The 26,217-nt window shown below is 39.5% G+C and overlaps 1 protein-coding gene across 2 annotated transcripts in view; it reads right to left on the bottom strand.

Annotated features, from left to right (window-relative positions):
* Window positions 1-346: 346 nt before the first annotated feature.
* The window catches only part of LOC126278208 (derlin-1), a 109,468-nt gene continuing 83,597 nt past the window's right edge, over window positions 347-26,217 (bottom strand). For both annotated transcript variants that reach the window (XM_049978140.1, XM_049978139.1), the window contains exons 6-7: window positions 16,904-17,014; window positions 347-909 (exon numbers count right to left, since the gene is read on the bottom strand). In XM_049978140.1, the coding sequence (XP_049834097.1) occupies window positions 777-909; window positions 16,904-17,014 (244 nt within the window). In that variant the 3' untranslated portion in view covers window positions 347-776. The remainder of the gene's footprint in view (window positions 910-16,903; window positions 17,015-26,217) is intronic.

Below are 26,217 nucleotides of genomic sequence, written 5' to 3'. Positions count from 1 at the left end.
GGAATTATTAGTTCCTTTCTTGGTGAGGAAAGAGGGATAGGTCAAGAAAGCTTATAGAAGGAGAGGTTACTCAGCTCAGATCCTTAGACACACCTATTGTTAGGATAATGAGGAACAAAGATTATCACGTCTCTGCAAGTATTAGCATGCGAGTACATTCTTTGGTAACCATCTTGTGCACTTAAATCAAAATGGTAAAATAGTGATTGGTCATTATGTGGACTTATTTCCAAAGCTACTGCAGCATGCACCCTCCGTAACACACATGGAGGCCACAACAAAATGCTAAAGGTTTGAAATGGCTTACTAAATAATTTTTAAGGAAAGAATACTGACAATGTTAGAATATGGTCTATTTTTTTATTTTATTTTTTTACTTTTTTCCACTTTCATACATACACATCACTGTTCTTTTACAACCTTCATTTTTACTACTGAATAGTACTTACACTTTCAGTAAGTTGCTCTGGAAGTGTAAAACAAATAATCCTCCCTTTTCTGCATTTAGTATTACTTATGCCTTTAAGCGGTTAAGTAACTGTACAGAAATAATACTTAAGATGACAAACATTATCTCTCCCTGTCATGAAAGATAATAAACTGCACACTGAACAATCTTCAATAAAACAAGATTTATGCCAGCACATGTTATTTGTCCTGAAACCTTCATTCACCTAACAAGTTATTAAAATATTATATACTTTAAGCAAAACAAACATGTTTTAGGAAAATAAGATTTTAACAAATTTGCTTTATGATAGCTCCATGCAGCTCGCTCATTCCTCGCCGAGAACATATCCACGGCCCCAGTTGTGGCGCCCCCCTGGAGGATCAGCCACTGGCCGCCGGCTCTGTGGTGGGACACCAAAACCGTGCACCGATCCTTGTCGGTTTGGGAACCACCTGTACCTGAAAGGGAGAAAAAATTAAAAGAAAAAAAACAACAACAACCTAACATTGTCCTGAAGCCCCACATCTAATAATAACAGAATGTAAGACTAACTTATCATTACTGCTTTCAGCTGGAGTGAGTCAAATGTGACTGAAGACAATCGAATAAACTGGATACAAATATTAAATAATTATAATTTGCAGTATTTCCTGTAAATATTTGTGCAACAAACAATTGACATAGTTTCAAAAGACATTATGGTTCAAACTGTACAATACCACAGACTAGCTGTATGGTAGGTCCTTACAAATATGTTTTAAATGAGATTATGAAATGTATATACTACTCACACTTAACACTTTGCTGCAAATGCAACACTCAATCCACTGTCAGTTGCCCTACCCTCTCCCTACCTCATCCTTGTATGCTCCCACAAGCAGCACATTACTGCCCCCCACCCCTATCCTGCTATCCTTCCCCCAATCTGCCCCAGCCTCCTCCTTACCCACACCACTGGGTTGTTTCTCCCATCATGCAGTGCTGCTCACAGTCCGGCCTCAACAGCCACAGACTATGGCCGCACGTGTGTGTACGTACTTCTAATGTATGCCTCTTTGGCTTTTTGGCCGAAAGCTTAGTTGCTGTCAGTCTTTTTGTTGTGCCTATCTGCAGCTCATCACCTCTCAATAAATGTTACATATCTGTAGCAGAATTATAGCAAACTCCAAAATCTAACAAATATCAAATTGACCGTATCGGCTCATCCATCACAACAGCAGTTGTTATGTCCACTAATGTTTCTTTTGAAATAAATACAGAAACAGACAATAAAAGATAGCACCAGTTGAAGGACAGCTATTGAGACATCTGTACATTTTTCTTGCATGAAAAGAGTCCAGTTTTTGAGTGATATGTGGCTCATTCATCAAGAAAACCAATGCTTGACCTATATTCGGGCATGCTCTTTTTGACACAATGTTGTGACCTGAGCTGTGCTCTGCCTTCATCTTCAAAATGTTGATACCAACTTGGTAAAAAATGGAAAGTCACCAAATCATATGATGAAAGAGTTTCAGTAAGGTGAGTAACATACACTCATGTTCAGGAAAGACAGAACACCCTGAACACAAGATACAGTATGTTCAATTTTACAGGACACATACATTAGTACATTCTGTAAAAATGATTAACACTAGAACCACATCGGCCCATGGGTTCAATGTGAACATCTATAGTGTGGCACACCACCACTTAGTGTTAAATGTGCCAGCAGCTCTTGTTGTTGCTATAAACTGAATGTATTGGATCAGTGTGACTTTAGCAGACATGCAGGATGCCTCGTAGACATATGCTCGAACCATACCATCAAATAAATGAGTTTGAAAGAGGGCGCATTATTGGCACGAGAGAATGTGATGCATCTATCTGGGAAATTGCACATCTCATTCCATACGAGCGGCAAGGTTGTATGCAGAATGGTTTATGGAAGGCTGTAGAACACGACGAGATGGGTCAGGTCCCACCACCCACACCACACCCCGCCAAGATCAACACTTTAACTGAATTGCATTTCAGGACAGATCTGTGTCCTCCTCGGGTCTGTTGCAAAAGTGGAACAGTTTAACACATTGTACACTATCAGGGGTGACAGTCCGTCGCCGTTCATTGCAGCAAGGGTTCTGTGTGCATCATCCACTTCTTGCCTACCTCTGACGAATGTGCAGAAACATGCAAGACGGCAATGGTGTATAGTACGACGTCACTGGAGGAAGGAATGGCATCAGATAGTGTTCTCCTACAAATCCAGGTTCTGTTTATTTCCTATACCATAGGATGCTATCTAGCTTGGAACACGTTATTAGGTCCCATGGTGGATGCTAGGCAACAGCACACATACTGAAATGAGGTGAAAAATGATAATTTCTGCAGAACTTGCTATTGTACATGTCCTGTGAATATGAATGTCCTATCTATAATTATTCAAGTTTTTCTGTACATGAGTGTACTATGAGCAGCCTAGAGAAAGTTGGTGGCTTACATATAATAAAAATGATTGAAAATACTTTTTTTTTTTAACTTGCTGACCACTATACTCTATTATTATTATATCTTTCTTATCTCAGACGTTATGTCTGGTCGAAAGTAGAAAATGACGCAGACCTTGATCAAGCGTGACTTCCTTTTAACTGTACGGTATATGTTATATTGCATTTAGGAACTTTTGGGTAATTGAACATGTATCAATAATTACGGATTTCTGTAGTTGTATATACAAGTTTGGATGTAGCTGTATTGCATTGATGTACTGGTGGATATTGTGTGGTATTACTCCTGTAGTTGATAGTATAATTGGTAGAATGTCAACTTTATCCTGATGCCACATATCCTTGACTTCCTCAGCCAGTTGGTTTCCTTAAAACCCACATCCTTTCATCTTTCCTTCTCCTTCCCTCTTTCCTGATGAAGCAACCACCGGTTGCGAAAGCTCGAAATTTTGTGTGTGTGTTTGGGTTTTTTTTATTGTGCCTATCTACCGGCACTTTCCCACTTGGTAAGTCTTGGGAAAAATATATTAAAAACAAAGATTCCATGTGGAATGTTTCTTTCTATTTTATTTACATCATTAATTTGAACCCAACAATTACGTTTGTTAAATAATTTATATTAAAAACAAAGATTCCAAGACTTACCAAGCGGGAAAGTGCCGGTAGATGGGCACAATGAATAAAACACAAACACAGAATTTTGAGCTTTGGCAACCGGCGGCTGCTTCGTCAGGAAAGAGGGAAGGAAAAGGAAAGAGGGAAGGATGTGGGTTTTAAGGGAGAGGGTAAGGAGTCATTCCAATCCCGGGAGCAGAAAGGCTTACCTTAGGGAGAAAAAAGGATAGGTGCGCACACGCACATATCCATCCATACATACACAGACACAAGCAGACATATTTAAAGGCAAAGAGTAAAGGCAGATATGTAAGTCGAGGCGGAAGTGTGGAGGCAAAGATGTTGTTGAAAGACAGGTGAGGTATGAGTGGCGGCAACTTTTAATTAGCGGAGATTGAGGCCTGATGAATAACGAGAAGAGAGGATATATTGAAGGGCAAGTTCCCATCTCCGGAGTTCAGATAGGGTGGTGTTGGTTGGAAGTATCCAGATAACTGGGACGGTGTAACACTGTGCCAAGATTTACATCATCATTTATTTGTTAAATAATTTAGATGTGAATGTGTTGAGGTGAACTTTAGCCAGAAATTTGCTACTTTATCTTTTCCAGGGGCTTTCCAATTGTGAGTAGAATTAATTGCTTTGGTGACTTCATGTTGCAAAATTATCACTTAAGGCATTTGTGGTATCATCTTGTATGTGTGTTTCTGCTTCTATCCACCGTGCATGCCTGTTATGTTGTACCGGGCTTGACCATATGTTGCTCCAGAAGTGTTCCATGTCTTATGTTAGGTGGATTGTCTATTTTAATGTGTGTATTATCTATTGTATGGTAAAATTTGTTTTGGTTTGTGTTGAATGTTTGGTTTTGTTTCCTTCTATTTTCACTTTTTTTGTATCTTCTAAGTCATTTGGCGAATGCTTGAAATTTCTGCTTCTTTTCATCTAATTGTTCTATCGCTTCTTGTTGTGAGATTTTACCTAACCCTTTCCGTTTTTTCTGACAGTTGATGGCTTATAAATTGTGTTAGCTGTCCAATGTCTTTTCTTAGTTTTTTTCTATACTGATCTGTAGCCTGTGTTGCCATGCTGGTTTTGTGGGTTTCTTCTGTGTGTTGGTTCTCATCTCTGCCTAGTATGTATATTTAGTGTAGTTAGTGCTCCTATATAAACCAGTAGTTTTAACTCTTCCATAGTTGTGTTTTCATTTATTTTGCTGTGTATGATTGTGTTGATAGTTGTTATTGTTGTTTCGACTTGTGGGTTATTTGGCGGTCTATGCAAGAATGGTCTAATATCTGTATTTGTGTCTTTGTATTCTATATATGTCAGTTGAAATCTTTCTTCTATATCTAACATGTGTGTCACTTCATGTTCTATTTGTACTTGTTCTGGTGGCAGTCTTAAGATTTCATTTTCCTCTGATTGTTTAATATAAATATGGTGTGTTGTTCTTTGTTTGTTTGCTCTGGGATGTGTGAGTCCATTACTGTATTTCCTTCTTCTTCTAATTGCACATTATTTTGTTCCAGTATTTGTTGTACTTGTTGTTTTATGTTTTCTAACTGACTGGGGTATCCTGTTATTTTTTATTATTACACGGATCTTATCAGCTAGTCGTTCTGTTAAAAATTTCAATTCTGGGTATCTGGTAATAAATGTTGTGTATACTTGTGATCTGTATCCAGTTGTGTTGGTTCCTAGGTTTGATGCTTGGTAATAACAGAACATTTAAGTGTCGATTAACTTCATCTGACCATCTCATCCTCTGTCTTTGTTTTCCTTCTAGGATGGTTGCAGGAAGCATATCCTGCAAAACACCTCTATTTGGATTTAAATCTCTTTCCAGTTGGCTAGCAGTGTCGTTACCATTGTGGGCAGGCACAGGGTTCAGGCATCGTCCCCGACCATGACGGCGCTTGTCCGAGGCTTCTTTAGTTGTGTCCTGAACCAATTAATCACACTAAAAGGCGGGTTACCCCTATTAGTTGGTTGTTCTTTTCGTCGCCTTTTACGACTGGCAGAACATACCAGAGGCCTATTCTTTTCCTGGGCCGCCAAGGGGAAATTATTATTATTATTATCTTTTCAGTCTCAGAGGTTATGTCTGGTTAAAAATGGAAAGCTTCGCAGGCCTTGATCAAGCGTGACTTCCTTTTAACTGTACGGTATATGTTATATTGCATTTAGGAACTTTTGGGTAATTGAACATGTATCAATAATTACGGATTTCTGTATTTGTATATACAAGTTTGGATGTAGCTGTATTGCATCGATGTACTGGTGGATATTGTGTGGTATGACTCTTGTAGTTGATAGTGTAATTGGTATAATGTCAACTTTATCCTGATGCCACATATCCTTGACTTCCTCAGCCAGTTGGATGTATTTTTCAATTTTTTCTCCTGTTTTCTTTTGTATATTTGTTGTATTGGGTATGGATATTTTGATTAGTTGTGTTAATTTCTTCTTTTTATTGGTGAGTATGATGTCAGGTTTGTTATGTGGTGGTGTTTTATCTGTTATAATGGTTCTCTTCCAGTATAATTTGTATTCATCATTCTCCAGTACATTTTGTGGTGCATACTTGTATGTGGGAACGTGTTGTTTTATAAGTTTATGTTGTAAGGCAAGCTGTTGATGTATTATTTTTGCTATATTGTCATGTCTTCTGGTGTATTCGGTATTTGCTAGTATTGTACATCCGCTTGTGATGTCATCTACTGCTTCTATTTGTTGTTTGCGAAGTCTGCATTTATCTGTTGTGGTATTGGGATCTATAATAATATGCCTGCTGTAATATCTGGTGTTTATTGTTTGATCCTGTATCGCAATCATGAATCCTTCCGTCTCACTGTATATATTGCCTTTTCTTAGCCATGTGTTGGATGCGTCTTGATCGATGAGTGGCTGTGTTAGATGATACGGTTGCTTGAAATGTAGTGTTTTCTTTTTCATATTTACTTTCTTCGTATCTGTTGATGTTATGTGATCTAAAGGGTTGTAGAAGTGGTTATGAAATTGCAGTGGTGTAGCCGATGTATTTATATGAGTGATTGCTTTGTGTATTTTGCTAGTATCTGCTCATTTTATAAAGAACTTTCTTGAATTGTCTACCTGTCCATAATGTAAGTTTTTTATGTCTATAAATCCCCTTCCTCCTTCCTTTCTGCTTAATGTGAATCTTTCTGTTGCTGAATGTATGTGATGTATTCTATATTTGTGCCATTGTGATCGTGTAAGTGTATTGAGTGCTTCTAGGTCTGTGTTACTCCATTTCACTACTCCAAATGAGTAGGTCAATATTGGTATAGCATAGGTATTTATAGCTTTTGTTTTGTTTCTTGCTGTCAATTCTGTTTTCAGTATTTTTGATAGTCTTTGTCTATATTTTTCTTTTAGTTCTTTAGTATTTGCATTATCTATTCCTATTTTTTGTCTGTATCCTAGATATTTATGGGCATCTGTTTTTTCCATCGCTTCTATGCAGTCGCTGTGGTTATCCAATATGTAATAATCTTGTTTAGTGTGTTTTCCCTTGACTATGCTATTTTTCTTACATTTGTCTGTTCCAAAAGCCATATTTATATCATTGCTGAATACTTAGTAATTGGTCGAGTTGTTGATTTGTTGCTGCCAGTAGTTTTAGATCATCCATGTATAGCAAATGTGTGATTTTGTGTGGGTATGTTCCAGTAACATTGTATCCATAATTTCTATTATTTAGCATGTTGGATAGTAGGTTCAGAGCAAGGCAGAACCAGAAAGGACTGAATGAGTCTCCTTGGTATATTCCATGCTTAATCTGTATTGGCTGTGATGTGATATTTGAATTTGTTTAGATATTAGGTGTGGTTTTCCAATTTTTCATTACTATGTTTAGGAACTTTATCAATTTAGGATCTACTTTGTATATTTCCAATATTTGTAGTAACCATGAGTGGGGTACACTAACAAAAGCTTTTCGGTAATCAATGTATGCGTAGTGTAGCGACCTTTGTTTAGTTTTAGCTTGATATGTAACCTCTGCATCTATTATCAGTTGCTCTTTACATCCTCGAACTCCTTTGCAATAGCCTTTTTGTTCTTCACTTATAATTTTGTTCTGTGTTGTATGTGTCAATTTCTGTGTAATGACTGAAGTTAGTATTTTGTATATTGTTGGTAGGCATGTTATGGGGTAGTAATTAGCTGGGTTTGCTGTGTCTGCTTGATCTTTAGGTTTGATATAAGCTATTCCACGTGTAAGTGTATCAGGGAACGTGTATGGGTCTGCAATGTAACTGTTAAATAATTTAGTTAGATGTGAATGTGTTGAGGTGAACTACTTTAGCCAGAAGTTTGCTATTTTATCTTTTCCAGGGGCTTTCCAATTGTGAGTAGAACTGATTGCTTTGGTGACTTCATGTTGCAAAATTATCACTTCAGGCATTTGTGGTATCATCTTGTATGTGTCTGTTTCTGCTTCTATCCACCGTGCATGCCTGTTATGTTGTACCGGATTTGACAATTTTTGCTCCAGAAGTGTTCCATGTCTGTTATGTTTGGTTTTGTTTCCTTCTATTTTCACTGTTTTTGTATTTTCTAAGTCGTTTGGCCAATGCTTGTAATTAATTAATTAATTAATTAATTAATTAATTAATTAATTAATTAATTAATTAATTATAATTATAATTATTATTATTATTATTATTATTATTATTATTATTATTATTATTATTATTATTATTGTCTTCAGCCTGAAGACTGGTTTGATACAGGTCTCCATGCTACTCTATTCTGTATGAGCCTCTTCACCTCTGAGTAACTACTGCAACCTACGTCGTCCTCTATCTATTTACTGTACTCATCTTTTGGTCTGCCTCCATGATTTCTACCCCTCCCGACACTTATCTCCATTACCAAATTGGTGATGCCTTTGTGTCTCAGAATATGTCACTTTCGGTGAAACTGTGCCACAAATTTCTTGTCTGCCCAATTCTATTCAATATCTCCTCATTGGTTATGTGATCAACACATATAATTTTCAACATTCTTCCATAGCACAAAATTTTGAGAGCTTCTGTTTTCTTTTTGTCTAAACTGTTTATTGTCCATGTTTCACTTCCATATGTGGCTGGCTACACTCCACACAGATATCTACAGAAAAGACTTCCTAACACTTAAATCTACACTGAAGTGCCAAAGAAACTGGTATAGGCATGTATATTCAAATACAGAGATATGTAAACAGGCAGAATATGGCACTGCAGTCAGCAATGCCTATATAAGACAACAAGTGCCTGGTGCAGTTGTTAGATTGGTTACTGCTACTACAATGGTACATTATGAAGATTTAATTGAGTCTGAGTACATCATCTTCAAGGTAGCGAGGAAGTGGGAATGTGGAGATTTCCCCATACAACCATTTCAGACGAGTACTGTGAATAACAGGAATCCTTAAAACATTAAATCTCCGACATCACCACAGCCAGAAAAAGATCCTATAAGAATGGGACCAACTATGACTGAAGAGAATCTTTCAATGCGACGGAAGTGCAATCCTTCTGCAAATTGCTGCAGATTTCAATACTCGGCCATCAACAAGTCTCAGCATGCAAATCATTCAACGAAACATCATAGATATGGGCTTTCAGAGCTGAAGGCCCACTCACGTATCCTTTATGACTGCACAACACAAAGCTTTGTGCCTTGCCTGAGCCTGTCAACACCGACATTGGACTGTTGACGATTGGAAAACTGTATCAAGTGGATCAACACGTACGAGTATGGAGAAAAACTCATGAATACGTGGACCCTGCATGTCAACAGGGGACTGTTCAAGCTAGTGGAGGCTCTGTAATGGTGCTGCATATGTGCACTTTGAGTGATACGCGATCCCTGATACGTCTAGACGTGGCTGACAGGTGACACATACATAAGCATCCTCTCTGATCATTTGCATCCATTCATGTTTATTGTGCAATCCAGCATGACAATGCGACACCCCAAGCATCCAGAATTGCTACAGAGTGGCTCCAGGACCACACTTTTGAGTTTAAACATTTCCAATGGCCACCAAACTCCCCAGACATAAACCTTATTGAGAATATCTGGGGTGCCCTGCAATGTCCTGTTCAGAAGAGATGTCCAACCCCTCGTACTCTTATGGATTTATAGACAGCCCTGCAGGATTTATGGTGACAACTCCCTCCAGCACTACGTCGGACATTAATCGAGTCCATGCCAAGTCGTGTTCCAGCACTTCTGCATGCTCGCAGGGCACTATATAATATTAGGCTGGTATACCAGTTTTTTTGGCTCTTCAGCCTATATCCGATGTTACCAAATGTGTCTTCTTCACAAATTCTTTTCTTGCCATTGCCAATGTCCACTTTATATCCTCCCCACTTCAGCCAATATCAGTTTTTTGAAAGATTTCATGATGGCTTTAGTTTCCATTCTCTTTATTTCATGTATAATTGTACAATTTTGGCCTTATACCATTTTTAAGTATCTAAAACTGACCCATTATACATTGTATACATTAGTGAAACTTGTGATTTTTTTATGTAGAAACAAATCATATCTGTAGATATATTGGCTCATTATAACTTACTTGATGGATGACTTTTAGTAGTAAATTATGGTATTATGTCTTTGCTCCTATGACTACATATTATCAGGGTGTATATGGGGACAAGGAAAAAAAATTCCCGGATTTCTCCCGGATATCCCATTTAAAAAATATGCTTTTTCCCGGGCGAAAATACACTTTTTCTGTGCTAAGTGACAGCAGGTTTACCGTAAATTTTCCCGCGGAACTGTAAAACTTATCAATCCTTTGAATGGTTAACGTTTTATACAATCGCGTAGAACTTCCCGGAAAAAAAAAAGAAAGGACGGGGCAGAGAAGTTTTGGAAAGACCTTTGATTTGCAGCAACATATACGCAGCATATTTTCATATTACGAAAATACAAATTCGAACTGCACCGTATCTCAAGCCACGAAATCTCGCAAGCTGATGACAGCAGCTATTCAGAGCATAGGACACGTGTTATAGTCAGCCAATATCAAGATCACTTGTTACATAGCGCGAACACACAAGAGGAAAAGTTAACTGTTTACATTAATGTACACAGTACCATATATCTACAAGAAAAGCTAAGCTTTCACATATAATTTTGGTCTCTAAGATTAACACGCTACAACAGAACCTAAGCTTTCACATGTAATATTGATTTTTTTTTTGCGTGTGTTATACTTTAAGATACATTACACAAATGTGCCAGTAAATTTAAAATTCTGACATAAATGTCTCCGCTCGAAATTCTTATAAGTGGCTGGTCCTCAAACTGTTCAGTTTTGAACGCTCTGTGATTTCGATACCCATCCCACTTTATCACATGTAACATAATTCATCTTGCGTAAAAAGAAATTTACTTTGAAAGTAACGCTTTTCTAACCACCGTTCGCAATACTATCCAGAGACTGTTAGAAATAGGTTTGATTTACCAGTTGCCAGGGAACGCCAGAAAACCGGCATTATTGTGTGTGTACGCAACTGTAGTGGTGTAGGAAGTCCGCATGTTCGTGTGTATAAAGCACTAACAGAGCTTACATTACACCATAAAAGAAACAAAGCATCTGAATTTTGTAAACCATACTAAAATGCATAATTCGGCTTTAAGTGCAAATTGGCTTTTTCCAGATTCACAATGAAGTAGGTCCCATCTGATATGAAGCTTTTCAGTGTGGTTTTTAGGATGTACATTTTTTTGGAGTGACAGTACTCTGCGATCTCATTTTTGGTTCTTTATTATGGCATAATGCCATATGGCAGAAAATGATAATGTGCACTTGAAATTCAGCGAACAGTTGGAACTAGGCAATACTGTAGAATGAAACACTTTGTTTCAAATAAAATGATTGCCTCAGGGGATAGATTAATAAAGCCAAATTTCTTTAGCAAACTTGCAAAAATAACTTCACTGTTCTGCAAGGCGATTAATGCTTGATTGCTACTAACTTGGAAATAAAATCAGAAAACTGAAATTAATAATATATTTTTGCCCTCCGTAATTATGTGAATTTGTTTTAATTCACTTCATAGCTCCCAGCCACAGAAATCCATTTTCATTTGACGTGGGAGCTGTACACTAAGAGAAGCAGCGAAATCACTTAATGTAAACACGGGTCACGTGGAGGTTAACCCCCTCCCCACTACCACTCAGACAACTCTGTTTGGGTGAATCTAGCAGCTAGGGTACGGGAGAAAATATTTTCTCGTTTGCATCTGGCTGGTTGCTGCTACTACCGATACAGCTAACAGCCAAACTTCAAGTAGCGGGAGAAGGTACTGCTTATACACGAGTCAAATGCACATGCGCAACAGACTGCTGGCAATTGGTCAAACGAACCTAACGTGAACAGTTGTGACGTCGTGCTCATAGCAAGCAGTTTATTGTTATGAAGAATTTCAGTCTGCGCCCTAGGGCCTTTGACATATTTTTGCTATTTGCTATACACCCTGATTATACTCTTACACTACTGGCCATTAAAATTGCTACACCAACAAGAAACGCAGATGATAAACGGGTATTCATTGGACAAATATATTACACAAGAACTGACCTGGATTACATTTTCACGCAATTTGGGTGCATAGATTCTGAGAAAAAAAAAATGGCTCTGAGTACTATGGGACTCAACTGCTGTGGTCGGTCATTAGTCCCCTAGAACTTAGAACTACTTAAACCTAACTAACCTAACGACATCACACACATCCATGCCCAAGGCAGGATTCGAACCTGCGACCGTAGCAGTCGCACGGTTCCGGACTACGCGCCTAGAACCGCGAGACCACCGTGGCCGGCGATTCTGAGAAATCAGTAACCAGAACAACCACCCCTGGCCATAAAAACAGCCTTGATACGCCCAGGCATTGAGTCAAACAAAGCTTGGATGGCGTGTACAGGTAAAGCTGACCAAGCATTCGAAACTTTTTGTTTAACCCATCCGGTAGCTCACAGAGAAAAGAGAATATAGCATTTTCAGTTGTTAAACAACTACTAAAGCCGAACCGTACATTTGATAGCAAATGGTATAAAATGATCAATTAACCTTACATACACAGACTTTTCAATAACTTTCGCGAACACTGGTTGCATAGAAATAGGTCTAAAAATATCTACATTATCCCTTCCTCCCTTTTTATAAAGCAGCTTTACTACTGAGTACTTAAATCGCTCAGGAAACTGACCGTTCCTAAATGAAAAATTACAAATATGGCTAAATACAGGGCTAATGTGGAGCACAGTACTTTAATATTCTGCTAGGCACTCCATCATATCCATGAGTCTTTAGCCTTCAGTGATTTAATTATTGATTCAATCTCCCTCTTGTCTGTCACAGAAGCATTTCAGACATCAATCTTGGAAAGGCATTTGCAAAAAAGTTACATGTTTCCCTGTAGAAACTAAAATTTTATTTTATTCACCAGCAATGCTCGGAAAATGATTGTTAAATACCATACATATATCTGATTTATCAGTAACACAAATATTTTTACTGCTAACTGACTTTATATCATCAACCTTGTGCTGCTGATCAGACACTTCCTCCACAACTGACCATATGGTTTTAATTCTATCCTATGAATTAATTATTCTGTTTGCATACCACATTCTCTCTGCCTTCCTAATAACATTTTTAAACACATTACAATACTGTTTGTAATGGGCTACTGCAGCTTGATTGTGACTGCTTCTAACATTTTGATATAATTCCCTTTTTGTTCTACATGATATCCCTGTTCCACTAGTCAGCCACCTGGGCAGCCCATTACTGCTTGTACCCCGTTTAGAATGTTCTAATGGAAAGCAACTCTCAAAGAGCATGAGAAACGTGCTAAGGAAAGCGTTGTATTTATCATCTATGTTAGCGGCGCTATAAACATCCCTGTTCCTTGACAAGTTTAAAAAATTTTTCTATTGCTGTTGGATTAACTTTCCTACACAGTTTGTAATTAAATATGACGTTGTTTCTAGTACAAAAGCCTTTTAGTGTTAAAATTTGTGCATCATGGTCTGAAAGGCCATTCACCCTTTTACTAACAGAATGCCTATCCAATAATGAAGAATGAATAAAAATATTGTCTATGGCTGCGCTACTGTTCCCTTGCACCATAGTTGGAAAAAACACAGTTTGCATCAGATCATATGAATTTAGGAGATCTACCAACATCCTTTCTCTTGCACAATCATATACAAATTAATATTGACGTCACCACATATAACTAGTTTTGGCACTTCCTACAAAGTGAATCAAGAACCCTCTCTAGATACGGGACCTATAAACAATAAGAATTGGAAGTTTAGTTTCACTAAATTCAACTAACGCTGAACAACATTCAAATATCTGTTCAGTACAGTGTCATGATACGTATATGGACTCAAATGGAATACTTTTTTTTTTTTTTTTTTTTTTTTTTTACGGAGGCACTCTCCCAACCCGCTAGGAACTCCTCGAGAAACAGTCAGCTAATGTGTAGCCTGGTAAAGGAAGCCTCTTGAGTTGTCAAATTATTTAAGTGGTGCTCTGATATACCAACAATTTCAGAGTTGACATCCATAAGCAGGTCACTAACTTCATCTCTAATAACTCATATTTTGATGAAATATGCTAATCCCTTCTCTACTTGGAAACATTACATCCTCTGAAGGTGAGCCCTTAGTTAGAGGGACTTCCGTTCAGTAGGTATACCTATCAGCTGACTTCAATGTAAAAAAATGTGCAGCTCTAACACAAACTGCTACCATTCACGTAAGGTAGTGAGGATGAGGTGTCATAAGCCTTCTGCAGGTCAAAGAAGATAGAAATAAAGTGTGGACATCATTCAAAACAAACCATTCCTAACGTTCTTGCTTCCGCCGTTTTATTAAATGGTGGACCCAGGCATGGAGCTGGTTTAATGCATAAGGTACTCCATCAATAGATGCCGCTTATGTCACTGAAGAACACACCTGCTACCTCTAACAGCTTCAGTGATTTCTGAGGTTCTTCCAGCACATTACCTTCCAATTGTGCAATCCTCAAGAATAGGGTATCATTAAGTTGGTCACCAGTAGAATGGCTGCTGTTTTACTCTGGACAGCCATGCCAATATCTCCATGTTGGGAGTGCTAAGGATGACACTGGAAGTGAAAGCACCCTAGTCGGCATGGTCGAGAGCCCATCTGGGTGGGCACCCAGGGGAGTGACATTGAGGGAGGGACAGGAAGATTGAAAGTTGTCACCACCACACAGGTCATTGCAGATTCTCCTGTGGACGAATGGGAGAAGACTAGGGCTGCAAATAGAAAGATCATTGGCCAAGTAAGTTCCGTGTGCCACACTGAAGTGTATGGGATCGCCAGTATTCAAAAGACAAATGTAAGTTTTTGATGCCTTTAATGTGGCCAGTGATAGTGGTTCCACCCTGCAAAGGGTTATAGGCAATGAAGTTACCCAAGATTAGGAAAGGTGGGCAAACTGAGAAACCAATGGAGATAATACGATCTGAGACTTCACCATCAGGAGGGAGATGAACGTTACAGATGGTAAAATTCTGAGACGCCCTTACCCAAACAACCACATTCTCCAAAACTGTATCGAGAGGCACAAGTTCGTTACATACAGAGTCCAGAACATTTGTGCAAACTCTACCTGACTCCGAATCATAGTCAGTGCGATTCTTAAAATATCTCTGGTAGTCATGAAGGGCAAGGCTCCACATTGTTGAAAACAAGTTACATGAAGGGCTATGCAGAGAGCAGGGCAGGAGCTTAGATATGTCATTGCTCAGTCAGGTGGTGGAAAAAACCTCTTGCTGTTGGTACACTGTGAAGGTGCAAAGGGACCAAGGACGTAGGTTATGCCCCATGGTCACCTGCTGCCACTGGTTGAGAGGTCATTGTATCAACACATGTAGGTTTTGAGACATTGTTTAGAGCAATCTTGGGCCTCAGGAGTCACTGGTATCTCCGCCTTGGCCACAGAAGTGGAACACGCAGGATATAGTTGTGTTGGGGCCACTGGAATCTCCTTTTAGATTTCTTTTTATCATAGAAATGTCATCCAGCTTGTCACAAGTGACTAACACCCATGACTGGGCAGGGGATGCCATTTTAATCAAAACTGACCCACTCTTCATTTTGGATGTTGTTGGAGCTTCTCCAAACTTTTCCTTTATGTTCTCCACAAAGAATAGAGGCTTTGTGGCCAGGAAAGACTCCCCATCACTCTTTTTACATACCAGATACTGGAGGGAGTATTTCTCTGCTTGTCACATAACTCTACATTCCTCCCACAGTGCAGCCAGGGAAAGAAATATTTTGGGGTCATATCTTTCTGCATTGAATGAGTTCTTTCCTTCAGAAGGGAATGCTGAGGCCTTATGACAACCAGCAGGAGAAAGCTTCATCTGCTTAATATGCAAGCCATCCACCACAGTGGCACCCACTCCGAACGAGGGCTCTCCCCATGGAAGACACCCAGCTGCGGCAACAGCTGCCTAGCCAGTAACCCATTGCTCAGAGTCCTCTTGCCCCAGTCATGACAAGCTCATACTCTTTGGCAGACATAGGGAGTTTCTAGCACATGCAACCCTGCATGGTCAGAGAGCTACCACCATGCAGGTACTTGACAACCCCCCCTAATGGGATGGCTACTGTGCAGGGTTTTGGATGTACTACCTTATTGGAAAGGAAGTGGGCTAAGGTGGAATATGCACAACATTGAGGGACTCTCTCTGCACAATCTGCACTTCTGGAAAAGTGGTGGCAGATCAAACCCAACAATGGAGACCATGTTGCAAGGTTAACATCCTTAAATTCCCCAGATACAGGCCTTGGGGAGCCAAAAGAGCATGTCTGCTCCCATATTATAATGCCTTCGTGCGACCCCACTGTGAATATAGATGCCAGGTTTATAGATTAGCTAGGCGTTCATACTAAAAATTCTGAATGTGGTTCACCGTGGTGATATTGCTGTCAACAGGGGATTACCACACAAGTCTAATTGCTAACCTAATATCTCCATTTGGTAAGCCCAGCATACAAGAGCTTGTCCATCCCGAACACACTGAAATTGCAACAATACATTACAGCATTTGGCCAAGTTTGTCTGTTTTAATTTTGAAACCGTAAAATACTAACAATTATGCCCCTACCACAGCACACCAACAATGCTGAATACCATACCACAAATACATCAAGTGGTATGTTGATATGACAAAAGTTTCTCATTATGTTTAGTAGCTACTTATAATACAATTTCAGCACTAATTTACACCTTAGCCATTCCATGTATTAAATTTTAATGTCTACTTACAAAATTGATGGTGTTGTTAAGAGGCTTGGACCTCCCATTTCCTGGGGATATTTAAACATGAGGAAGAAGTACAGGTGTCCAACTAGGATACCCACCAACTCATTAAGTCCTCTGCAACAGAAAAACAACAAATGTAGCACACTTAATACAAAAAACAATATTACACATGGAAAATTTTCAAAAATTTAAAGAAAATAAACATAGAATGCTTAAGAACTGACTCTGCTCAACTAATACAAACTTATCAGTTGATGTAACAGTTTAAAATCATTTTGCTATGGCCCAGAGCTATCTTGGTCCTGGTAAATTAGTGATTTATGGACAATATACTTGGAAAGTTGTGGTGGATTTTGGAGGGGCATGAGTTTTATGGGCACCTAATAGCGAGGTCATAAGAACCCTTACACTTATGAAAAGAAATGAATGTGGAGATAAACTAAAATTGTACACTCATGCACTGGAAGTGACTATACGGTCACTATCTCAAATGCTCTACAAACAATTAGGAGAGAAAGTAGCTATACATGAAATTAAAACACAGAAGAGCTAAAAGGAAGGACAGAGAAATGCAACTGGCTGAACACATACAAAAAAATTGGGTGAGCCACTCACCCTGTTGACACATTAAAAACATCTCCCTATAATCATCTTAATAATGTTGGACAATTCACAAAACTTTAACACTTTAACCACACCATTGGAACATTGCTTCATATAGAGGGAGATCTGTCGGCAAATCCACTGCAGTCTGCTGGTTGACAAATAAAACTCAGTCCAATAAAATGTGCTGCACAGTGATCTTGCACACCACAAGCACCACACATTGGAGGGTTCCTTTGCCAGCATAAGAATCCTTGTGTCATGGGGCTGTGGCCTATGTGAAGATGAGCAAGAAGGACCTCGTCCCATCAATGTGACTGGAAGGAAGTACACCACAGCCGAGTTGTTGGCTTACTACATGGAGCTTGTTGTCAGTCACTTCCTGCCAGATCACGACACACCCCCATGACTGCTCGATCTGCCCTTTCATTCCTATCAGTTCCAACCTGCCAAGGTACCCAGCAGAAAGACACCACCTTCCCCACTCACAGTTGGAGGAGGGAATCCTGGATATTCTGGATGAGTTTACCTGCTGGGTACAAATGTTTGAGAGAGTAAATGGCACTCAGATAATCTGAACAGACAAGAAGTTTAGCACTGGAAGAATGCCGCATCTGTTCCAGCGACTGTAAGATTGCATATAACTTTGTGTTGAAGATAGTAAATTCCTGAGGCAGTCGGATCCATGACAACAACGGAGCAACCAATGGAACCCCCTTGCTTAGATCCATCTGTAAAGACAGTAATGTAGTTGCAGTGCACATATAAAACGTCTGAAGTAGTCAAGCAACAGTAGCCCAATACAAACAGTACTGTAAGGTGCTTAAAAATGTTATAAGGAAAGCAGAGAGAATGTGGTATGCAAATAGAATAATTAATTCACAGGCGAGAATTAAAACCATATGGTCACTTGTGAAAAAAGTGTCTGGTCAGCAGCACAAGGTCGACGAAATAAAGTCAGTTTGCAGTAAAAATATTTCTGTTACTGACAAATCAGATATATGTACGGTTTTTAACAATCATTTTTCGAGCATTGCTGGCAAATTAAATAAAAATTTAGTTTCTACAGGGAAGCATATAACTTTTTTGGCAAATGCATTTTCAAGATTGATGTCTGAAATACTTCTGTGATGCAGACAAGAGGGGGATTGAATCAATAATTAAATCACTGAAGAGTAAGGACTCCTGGATACGATGAAGCACCTTGCAGAATATTAAAGTACTGTGCTGCACATGTTAGCCCTGTATTTAGCCATATTTGTAATTTTTGCTTTAGGAACGGGCAGTTTTCTGAGCGGTTTAAGTACTCAGTAGTAAAGCCGCTTTATAAAAAGGGAGAAAAGGATAATGTAGACAATTTTAGACCTATTTCTAAGCCATCTGAGTTTGGTAAAGTTATTGAAAAGGCTGTGTATATAAGGATAACAGATCATTTTATATCACAGGATTTGCTATCAAATGTGCAGTTCGGCTATAAGAGTCTTAACAACCGAAAACACTATTTTCTTTTCTCTGTGAGGAACTGGATGGGTTAAATAAAAGGTTTCGAATGCTAGGCATATGTTTTTTATTTAACTAAGGCATTTCATTGTGTTGGTCACAAAATATTGCTCCACAAGTTGGACCACTACGGAAAATGGGGAGTAGATCACAATTGGTTCACCTCTTACTTTGGCAACAGGCAGTAAATGTCATTATTCGAAATGTTGAGAATGGCTGTGATGTGGAGTATGAGTGGAGTACAGTCAAGTGGGGGGTGCCCCAGGGATCAGTGTTGGTGCCTCTCCTGTTCTATATTTGTATAAATGATATGCCCTCTAGTATTACAGGTAACTCTAAAATGTTTCTGTTTGCTAATGACATTAGCTTGGTAGTAAAGGATGTTGGGTGCAACACTGGCTAGGTTTTAGATAGTGCAGTTCATGATCTAAGTTCATGGCTTGTACAAAATAAACTAACACTAAGTCGCAGCAAGTCTCAGTTTTTACAGTTTCTAACACACAATTCAACAAAACCTGATGTTTTAATTTCACAAAATGGGCATGTGATTACTGAAACTGAACAGTTCAAATTTCTAGGTTTTCAGATAGTAACCTGTCGTGGAAAGCCCACATTCAGGATCTTGTTCAAAGGCTTAATGTTGTCATTTTTGCTATTCGAATGGTATCTGAAGTGAGTGATTGTTCAACACAAAAATTAGTCTACTTTGCTTAATTTCATTTGCTTATGTCGTGTGGTATTATATTATGGGGTAACTCTTTCCATTCTAAAATGATATTTTCGGCTTAGAAAACGGCGTTTCGGGCAGTGAGTGGTGCAAGTTTACAAACTTCTTGTTGAACCCTGTTCACGAGTCTGGATATTTTGACACTGGCCTCTCATATATAATCCTTACTGTCATTTCTTGTTAATAATATTAGCTTATTCCAAAGAACAAGCAGCTTTCGCTCAGTTAATACTTGGCAGAAATCAAACCTGCATTTGGATTGGACTTCCTTAACTCTTGTGCAGAAATGTGTGCAGTATACTGCTGCATCCATTTTCAATAAGATACCACTCGAATTCAAAAATCTTAGCAGTAATCCATGCACTTTCAAATCGAAATTGAAGAGTCCTCATAGGTCACTCCTCCTATTCTGTCAAGGAATTTCTTGAAAAATTAAGCTGATTTTTGTTGCATTGTTGATTGCATTTACTTAAACTTATTGACTGACTTTTTTGAGTTCATAAAAATGTATTTATTTTTAATCGTTATTATTTCTATGATGTACTTTCATGTACTGACACGTTCCATGACCCTGAAGATTTGTTCCTCAATTTTGTCCTATGGAAAGCAACGTGTAAATAAAGTAAAATAAAACTGTCACCCTCCGTGAGTTGGGGACGTTGCCTGTCTTCCATGTAAGATTAAAACATTTGAGGAGGATTTCCTTTGATGCCACTGGCAAGTGTAAGCATGCAGTAGCAAATTTGGTCGTGAGCAGGTGCAGTATCATGAGTCTCTGACAGTGCTGATTAAAGCATCCACGTAGAGAAAGGAAAGTTGTGGGCTTCAGAAAAGTTGGATCTGAAGTCCAACTTGCCTCTCCCTACAGTTGCACAATAATGATGGAATGCCAGATCCTGGATTGTATCGGCTGTGGTTTTTGCAAATATTCTGGCCAGTGTTCTGAGCCATGCCTCTGGGCATCGTTTGAAGACACACCTATTTCAGCACTTGTTATTGGTAAATGGCTGTGTTTACTGGAAATCCTCCTGATGGCTTCCCATGATTTTGTTTAACATGTGGAACAGTTAATGGAGTCCTGGAATGTTTGCCATGAGTGCTTTTTGCTTTCCTTAATGATACATCAAGCCTTGGCTCTCTTGACACGAAAAGCAGTGAGGTTATCTGCTGTTGAGCAGCATTTAAACTGTCTAAGAGCTGCACATCTGGCCTGGATGGCTGAACGGCACTCTTCTGTCAAGTAGGGTACAAGTCACTACCTAAGAAGACAAAGACTGGTATACACAGGTCAGCACCATGATGGATCCCACTAGTGTTGTGGTCCACCCATTCCTGGATGTTGTCACAGTGTTCAAACACAGCCAACTGGCCGAACAATGCCCAGTTAGACCTGCCAATCATCCATGTTGGTGGCTTGTGTTCAAGCAACATTAGGCGAAAGCAAATTGAGAAGTGGTCGCTGGAATAAAGGTTGTCAATGACCTCCCAGTAAACAGAGTTGGGAAGAGCTGGAGAGCAGAGAGATAGGTTGATGGCCATGAATAATCCAGTAGCAGCACAGAAATGAGTACGATGCATAGCTCTTGAGATATCAGGAGGCTCTCCAAAACCCCATCTTCAGGTTGAGGGAGTTGTTCCATAATATCTGAGGGGAGCCTTAGAACCTATTGCATCCAACAGATGTAAATACAGAGAGCAATCTGTATGCCTCCGACATGCATAAATTTCAACTGCTACTGCTTGCAGGCCAGTATCCAGGAGGGCAGCAGAAGAATGGTACGCATTAGTGACTAACACTGCAACCTCTCCCTTGGCTCCTTCCCCACAATAGGTCATCTTTGCAGTATAGCATATAGCCCCATAGCACAGGGATGTCTGTACCTTTGAAATGTGTTTCTTGTAAACACAAGTCATTGGTGTGATTTTACTTTACCCGTATCTTTGCATCAGGAAGGCTTGTAGAGTGACTGTAAATGGAAGGGCTGCCTGGATCCAAGGCATCTAACTTCATGACATTCTCCTCACCCTCATCAGTCAGACGTGCCAGAATGACATCTGACAACGCCTGGAAAGCTTGCCACCTGAATGTTGGGTTCCTCTCCCTGCACCCTGTCCCATCAAGGATGAGGGAGAAGGGGGTATTGAGAGGCACTCTGCTTTGTGGTGCCTTCTGGATGTTCACTGCTCAATTGTCATTGGTCTTTCCTACTGCAGCTGCCTGGACTAGTTTGTCCTTGCTCTTTTTCCTTGGCTTGTACATGCACAAGTATAGGTGATTGTGGTGTATACAGGCAAACTAGACATCGTCTGCATTGCAGCATCTGACTTGAAAACAGGTTTCTGCACCATGGATTAAAATGAGATGGCAAAGACGGGGGAGTTTGTTACCTTGTACTCTTTTTTAGCTACAGCACAGGGATCTGCTTGGTAACTTATTTCCTGTATTTTGCGTTTCTCAGCACAAACAGGGCAGTCTCAGCTCCAGACTCAGTGGTTCCCAGAGCAGTTCACAGATTGCTTGATATGGGCAGTCGCTCCCAGTGTCAGCTGCTTTTCTGCACTCCACAACTCAGGGTTTACGACCAAAATGCTGACACAGAACTGCATGGGGTTTGGTATGTAAGGCTGAACATTAAGAGGAAGGAATCCTGCCATATTATGTTCAAGCAGTGTCAGAATCGAATGTGATAATGAAAGTGGTAGTCTTTTCAGTGTCTCCATTTGTCCGTGTCCATTTCTTCACATCAGTTATTTCCTGGGATGCCCATTCTTGTTCGAGTTGCGCTATATCCATGTGCATGATATCTCAGCACATGACAATGCCCTTAGTTGAGAGAGATTTGAATCTAAACAATGATATAATATTCACTGAGTTTCTGCAATTTCTTATCAAGTTCCACTTGCTTTGACCTGTTAGTTTTGACCAAAAGTGAGACATTATGCAGTCATTTTTATAGATTTTAAAGTGCCAGCAAAGCCTACCCCGGCCCTTACGGATATAGAAGGACGACACTTTCTCAAATTTCCCTTCCTTCCTCTGTCACGAAAAACACATTATTGTTTATAACTCCATGTGCCCTGTGACTGAACACCAAAGTGTTTTAACAGACTGGGACGGACGACGGCAAGATCGGACGACGGCAAGATCGGACGACGGCAAGATCGGACGACGGCAAGATCGGACGACGGCAAGATCGGACGACGGCAAGATCGGACGACGGCAAGATCGGACGACGGCAAGATCGGACGACGGCAAGATCGGACGACGGAGTCGCAAGGAAACCTAACAAACACGTCCACTTGTACATAGAACAAATAAGTAAGCTGTCTAAAGTAAGGCGATGTGTCAACAGACATACGCGAGATTAGACTGACTGGCTGACAGAGGCAGGCGCTTAAGTACGCTATCGGGGGTGCCGCTATTGGCCGCTGGAACCACGTGATCCACTGTGGCACTCTCACACTAAAAGCCGGCCAGGAGGCGCGTGCCGCCACAACTTACGGCGTGATTGTGCAGACTTCTAGGGGGTCTTCGACGTCCATGACATCTGGTGGGGATTCGAATTCCAAGGGACGTGGTACCAGACAAAGTATTCTTATTATCAGGAGGACTAACCACTCTCATTCTCTTGGATGAATGGGCATGAATACTCCCAGGCAGTAACCTTCCCACTGGAAAGAGATGATGATGATTTTGAGGGTTCCGTCTTGGTCCCACGAGCAGCTAGGGAAATAAGGGTCCACTCTGACAGAGCCCTGCATGCCTGAGTAAGCATTATACAACTGAGGTGTGGCAGGTTCCCTAGAGGTTGCCTGCTAATGACTGTTCCACCTCAACAGTCACCTATCCCATCAGTGGCAGCACGCCCTGAGATTGAGGATTTTTTAATTTTTTTTTATAGATGTGCGCACACGCACACAACTGCTGTCTCCAGCCACTGCACAAACAATCTCTAAGAATCAGTTCCAAACAAACCACTCCTCATGCTTCCCTGCCTCTCGTCGGCAGCTGCTAGGCTAGTGGCAAGATTTGATGGTAGCACTGACAGTAAGCAGAGGGCTATGGTAGGAAAAGGAGAAGCAGTAAGAATGAGAAGTATGAAGCGGCGCACATACTCCACTGCGTTCAGCCAGCATGATATTTCAGTAACCAAACCATTTGATCTATTGGGACAAAAACAGGATTTTTCCAGTGTTTTTCAGATTTCCCTGATGCTTCCCCCGACACATTTGAAATTCCCTGATATTCACCGAGTTCCAGGACTTGTGGAAACCCTGATATCATAACACAGATCTTTTGTTAGCCAGTCATAAATTAAATTTTAATTTTTTGAATAGCAAGATAGAGCAGCGAGAAGAAACTTCTTAAAAAGTTCAGCGTATTCACTTTATGGGAGTTTTCTGTTATTGGTAACATACAACTTGGGATGTCAATGTTTGCCTTATTTCTAGTGTCATGTTCGTGAATTGTTTTCCTAATAACAATTTTTTTTATCTTGTTCTTGACAAAGGGTGCACACTTACATATTCACAACTGTTAATACCCTACGCCTGGTAAAAAGAGAGCGGGCAGTGCTGATTTGGCCCAGCCTTGCATATTACATGCACAATTTTTTTAATGCTATTGATTTGAAGAGAATGACCTCGTATGAGTAGACCATATGATATACGTGACAGAGTGCAAAATATGTCACACACAGATGATTATTGCTGACCATATCCACATGAGGTAGGACAATCACAAAATCTTTTTACCGACTTGATGATATGTTCTTCCCAACTGAGTTTGGAATAAATACATGTTCCTAAAAGTTTGACACATTTGTTATCTATATTTTTAGGCACCCCTTCTGGTTTTTGTCTGGATTGCAGACAAGTTTATGGCAGCAAACCAGTTTAATGCAGAGTCAAGAGTTTCCTGTGTAATCTTATCCAGCATCAGGATGACGTGATGCAAAGTAAGTAAAGTCGTATCATCAGCATACCAGATAACCAACTGTGATACACAATGAAAAACAGGCCAAGGACAGAGCCATGTGATACATCTGGAGGTGTGTGTATTTCTAATTGAGACAAATTGTCCTGATGTTCAGGTAGGAAGAAATTACAGGTAAATTAGATTTTTATATACTATAATATTCTAATTTTGTTAGCAATATGTTAAAAGGAATGCAGTCGAATGCTTCATTTAGACTGCATAATGCAAGTGACACTGGCTTCTTAGTTTCAAAAGCTGTTAAAAGTTTGATCAATAATTTCCAGAACAGCTGAGGTGGTAATTTTACCTGGCTGAAATCTGTATTGACCGTTGGTAAGGATGTTGTGTTTTTCAAAATAATTGCTTAACCCTCGATCAGGCATGCCACATTTTCATTAGTAAAGCAGACAGGTGGGGTATTTTATAGCCCAGTACACAATTTACATAACAAAATCTAAATCTTTGGGAAAATGACGTTCGATTTATGAATAATGTTACTGAGCATTTTAATTCTATATTTCTTTCTGAACCTGACTGATTAATTGAACTTTTCTACGATGAAATTTAAATATTTCATGAAAAGTTAATAGAAAATGTTTCGCTTAAGGTTTACCTATTTTATTTTTCATTTTTGTACATGTCCCCTACAATTTAAGCCTCATGAACATAAGCCACAGCTGAAAAAACAGCTTAGGCATTACAGTTGTTGCAACCATAAACAACTGTCATATTTCTTACAAACAAACTTTTTGCATATATCACACACACCTGCTGCTCAGCCACAAACCACACACCGCCCACATTTCTTGCTTGCTGATTCTTGAGAAGTAGATAGACGTATGTCTCTGTTTTCCAAGGTTTCTCACCATTTCATCAAGAATGCCGAAATGTCACCAGGCCAACACATCATTTATATCTTTCAGTCTGATGTGGCCCCATAAATGCCATTGCTAAATTCTTAAAAAGAAAGTTCTTCTTGCATGATGCAAGTTATTTTAGATTTGAGGAATACAAACTCTGTGCCTTGATTCCTGTGCATTCATGAGAGAGTAAAAGACACCCATTTGCCATCGCCTCTTATATAATTGATTCACAGTGTCAACTCCCCTTTTGCCAAGTTATAGTACATTATTATTTCAGTCTTGTTTGTTTTATTGTCAAGTTTGGGTAGTTTATGTATCTGAGTCATTTTTCTTTGGTACACATGATGTGAGAATGACGTCTTTGAAATCCAAAAAGTAAAGACCCAACTTTTTGATTTTTGCCTTCCTGGAATTCAACAAGTATCTCTCTTCTGTCCTTCAGTGTACCAACACAAGTGAGCTGCTTCTTTAGCAGATATGTAATAATAATAATAATAATAATAATAATAATAATAATAATAATAATGTAAATGTGACATTCCTATCGCCACCTTTGACATCAGGAATCAGGTGCAGTATTATCTTGCTTGGCTTGTTTGGGGTCTGATATGGGCCACCCTCTTGTTTTCCCCAGTATACTTCCAAG

The sequence above is a fragment of the Schistocerca gregaria genome, chromosome 6 (genome assembly GCF_023897955.1).
Source record: "Schistocerca gregaria isolate iqSchGreg1 chromosome 6, iqSchGreg1.2, whole genome shotgun sequence".
In the NCBI taxonomy this organism is placed as follows: Eukaryota; Metazoa; Arthropoda; class Insecta; order Orthoptera; family Acrididae; genus Schistocerca; species Schistocerca gregaria.
The sequence above is the reverse complement of the archived record's forward strand: the minus strand, read 5'-3'. Positions and strand labels throughout refer to the sequence as shown.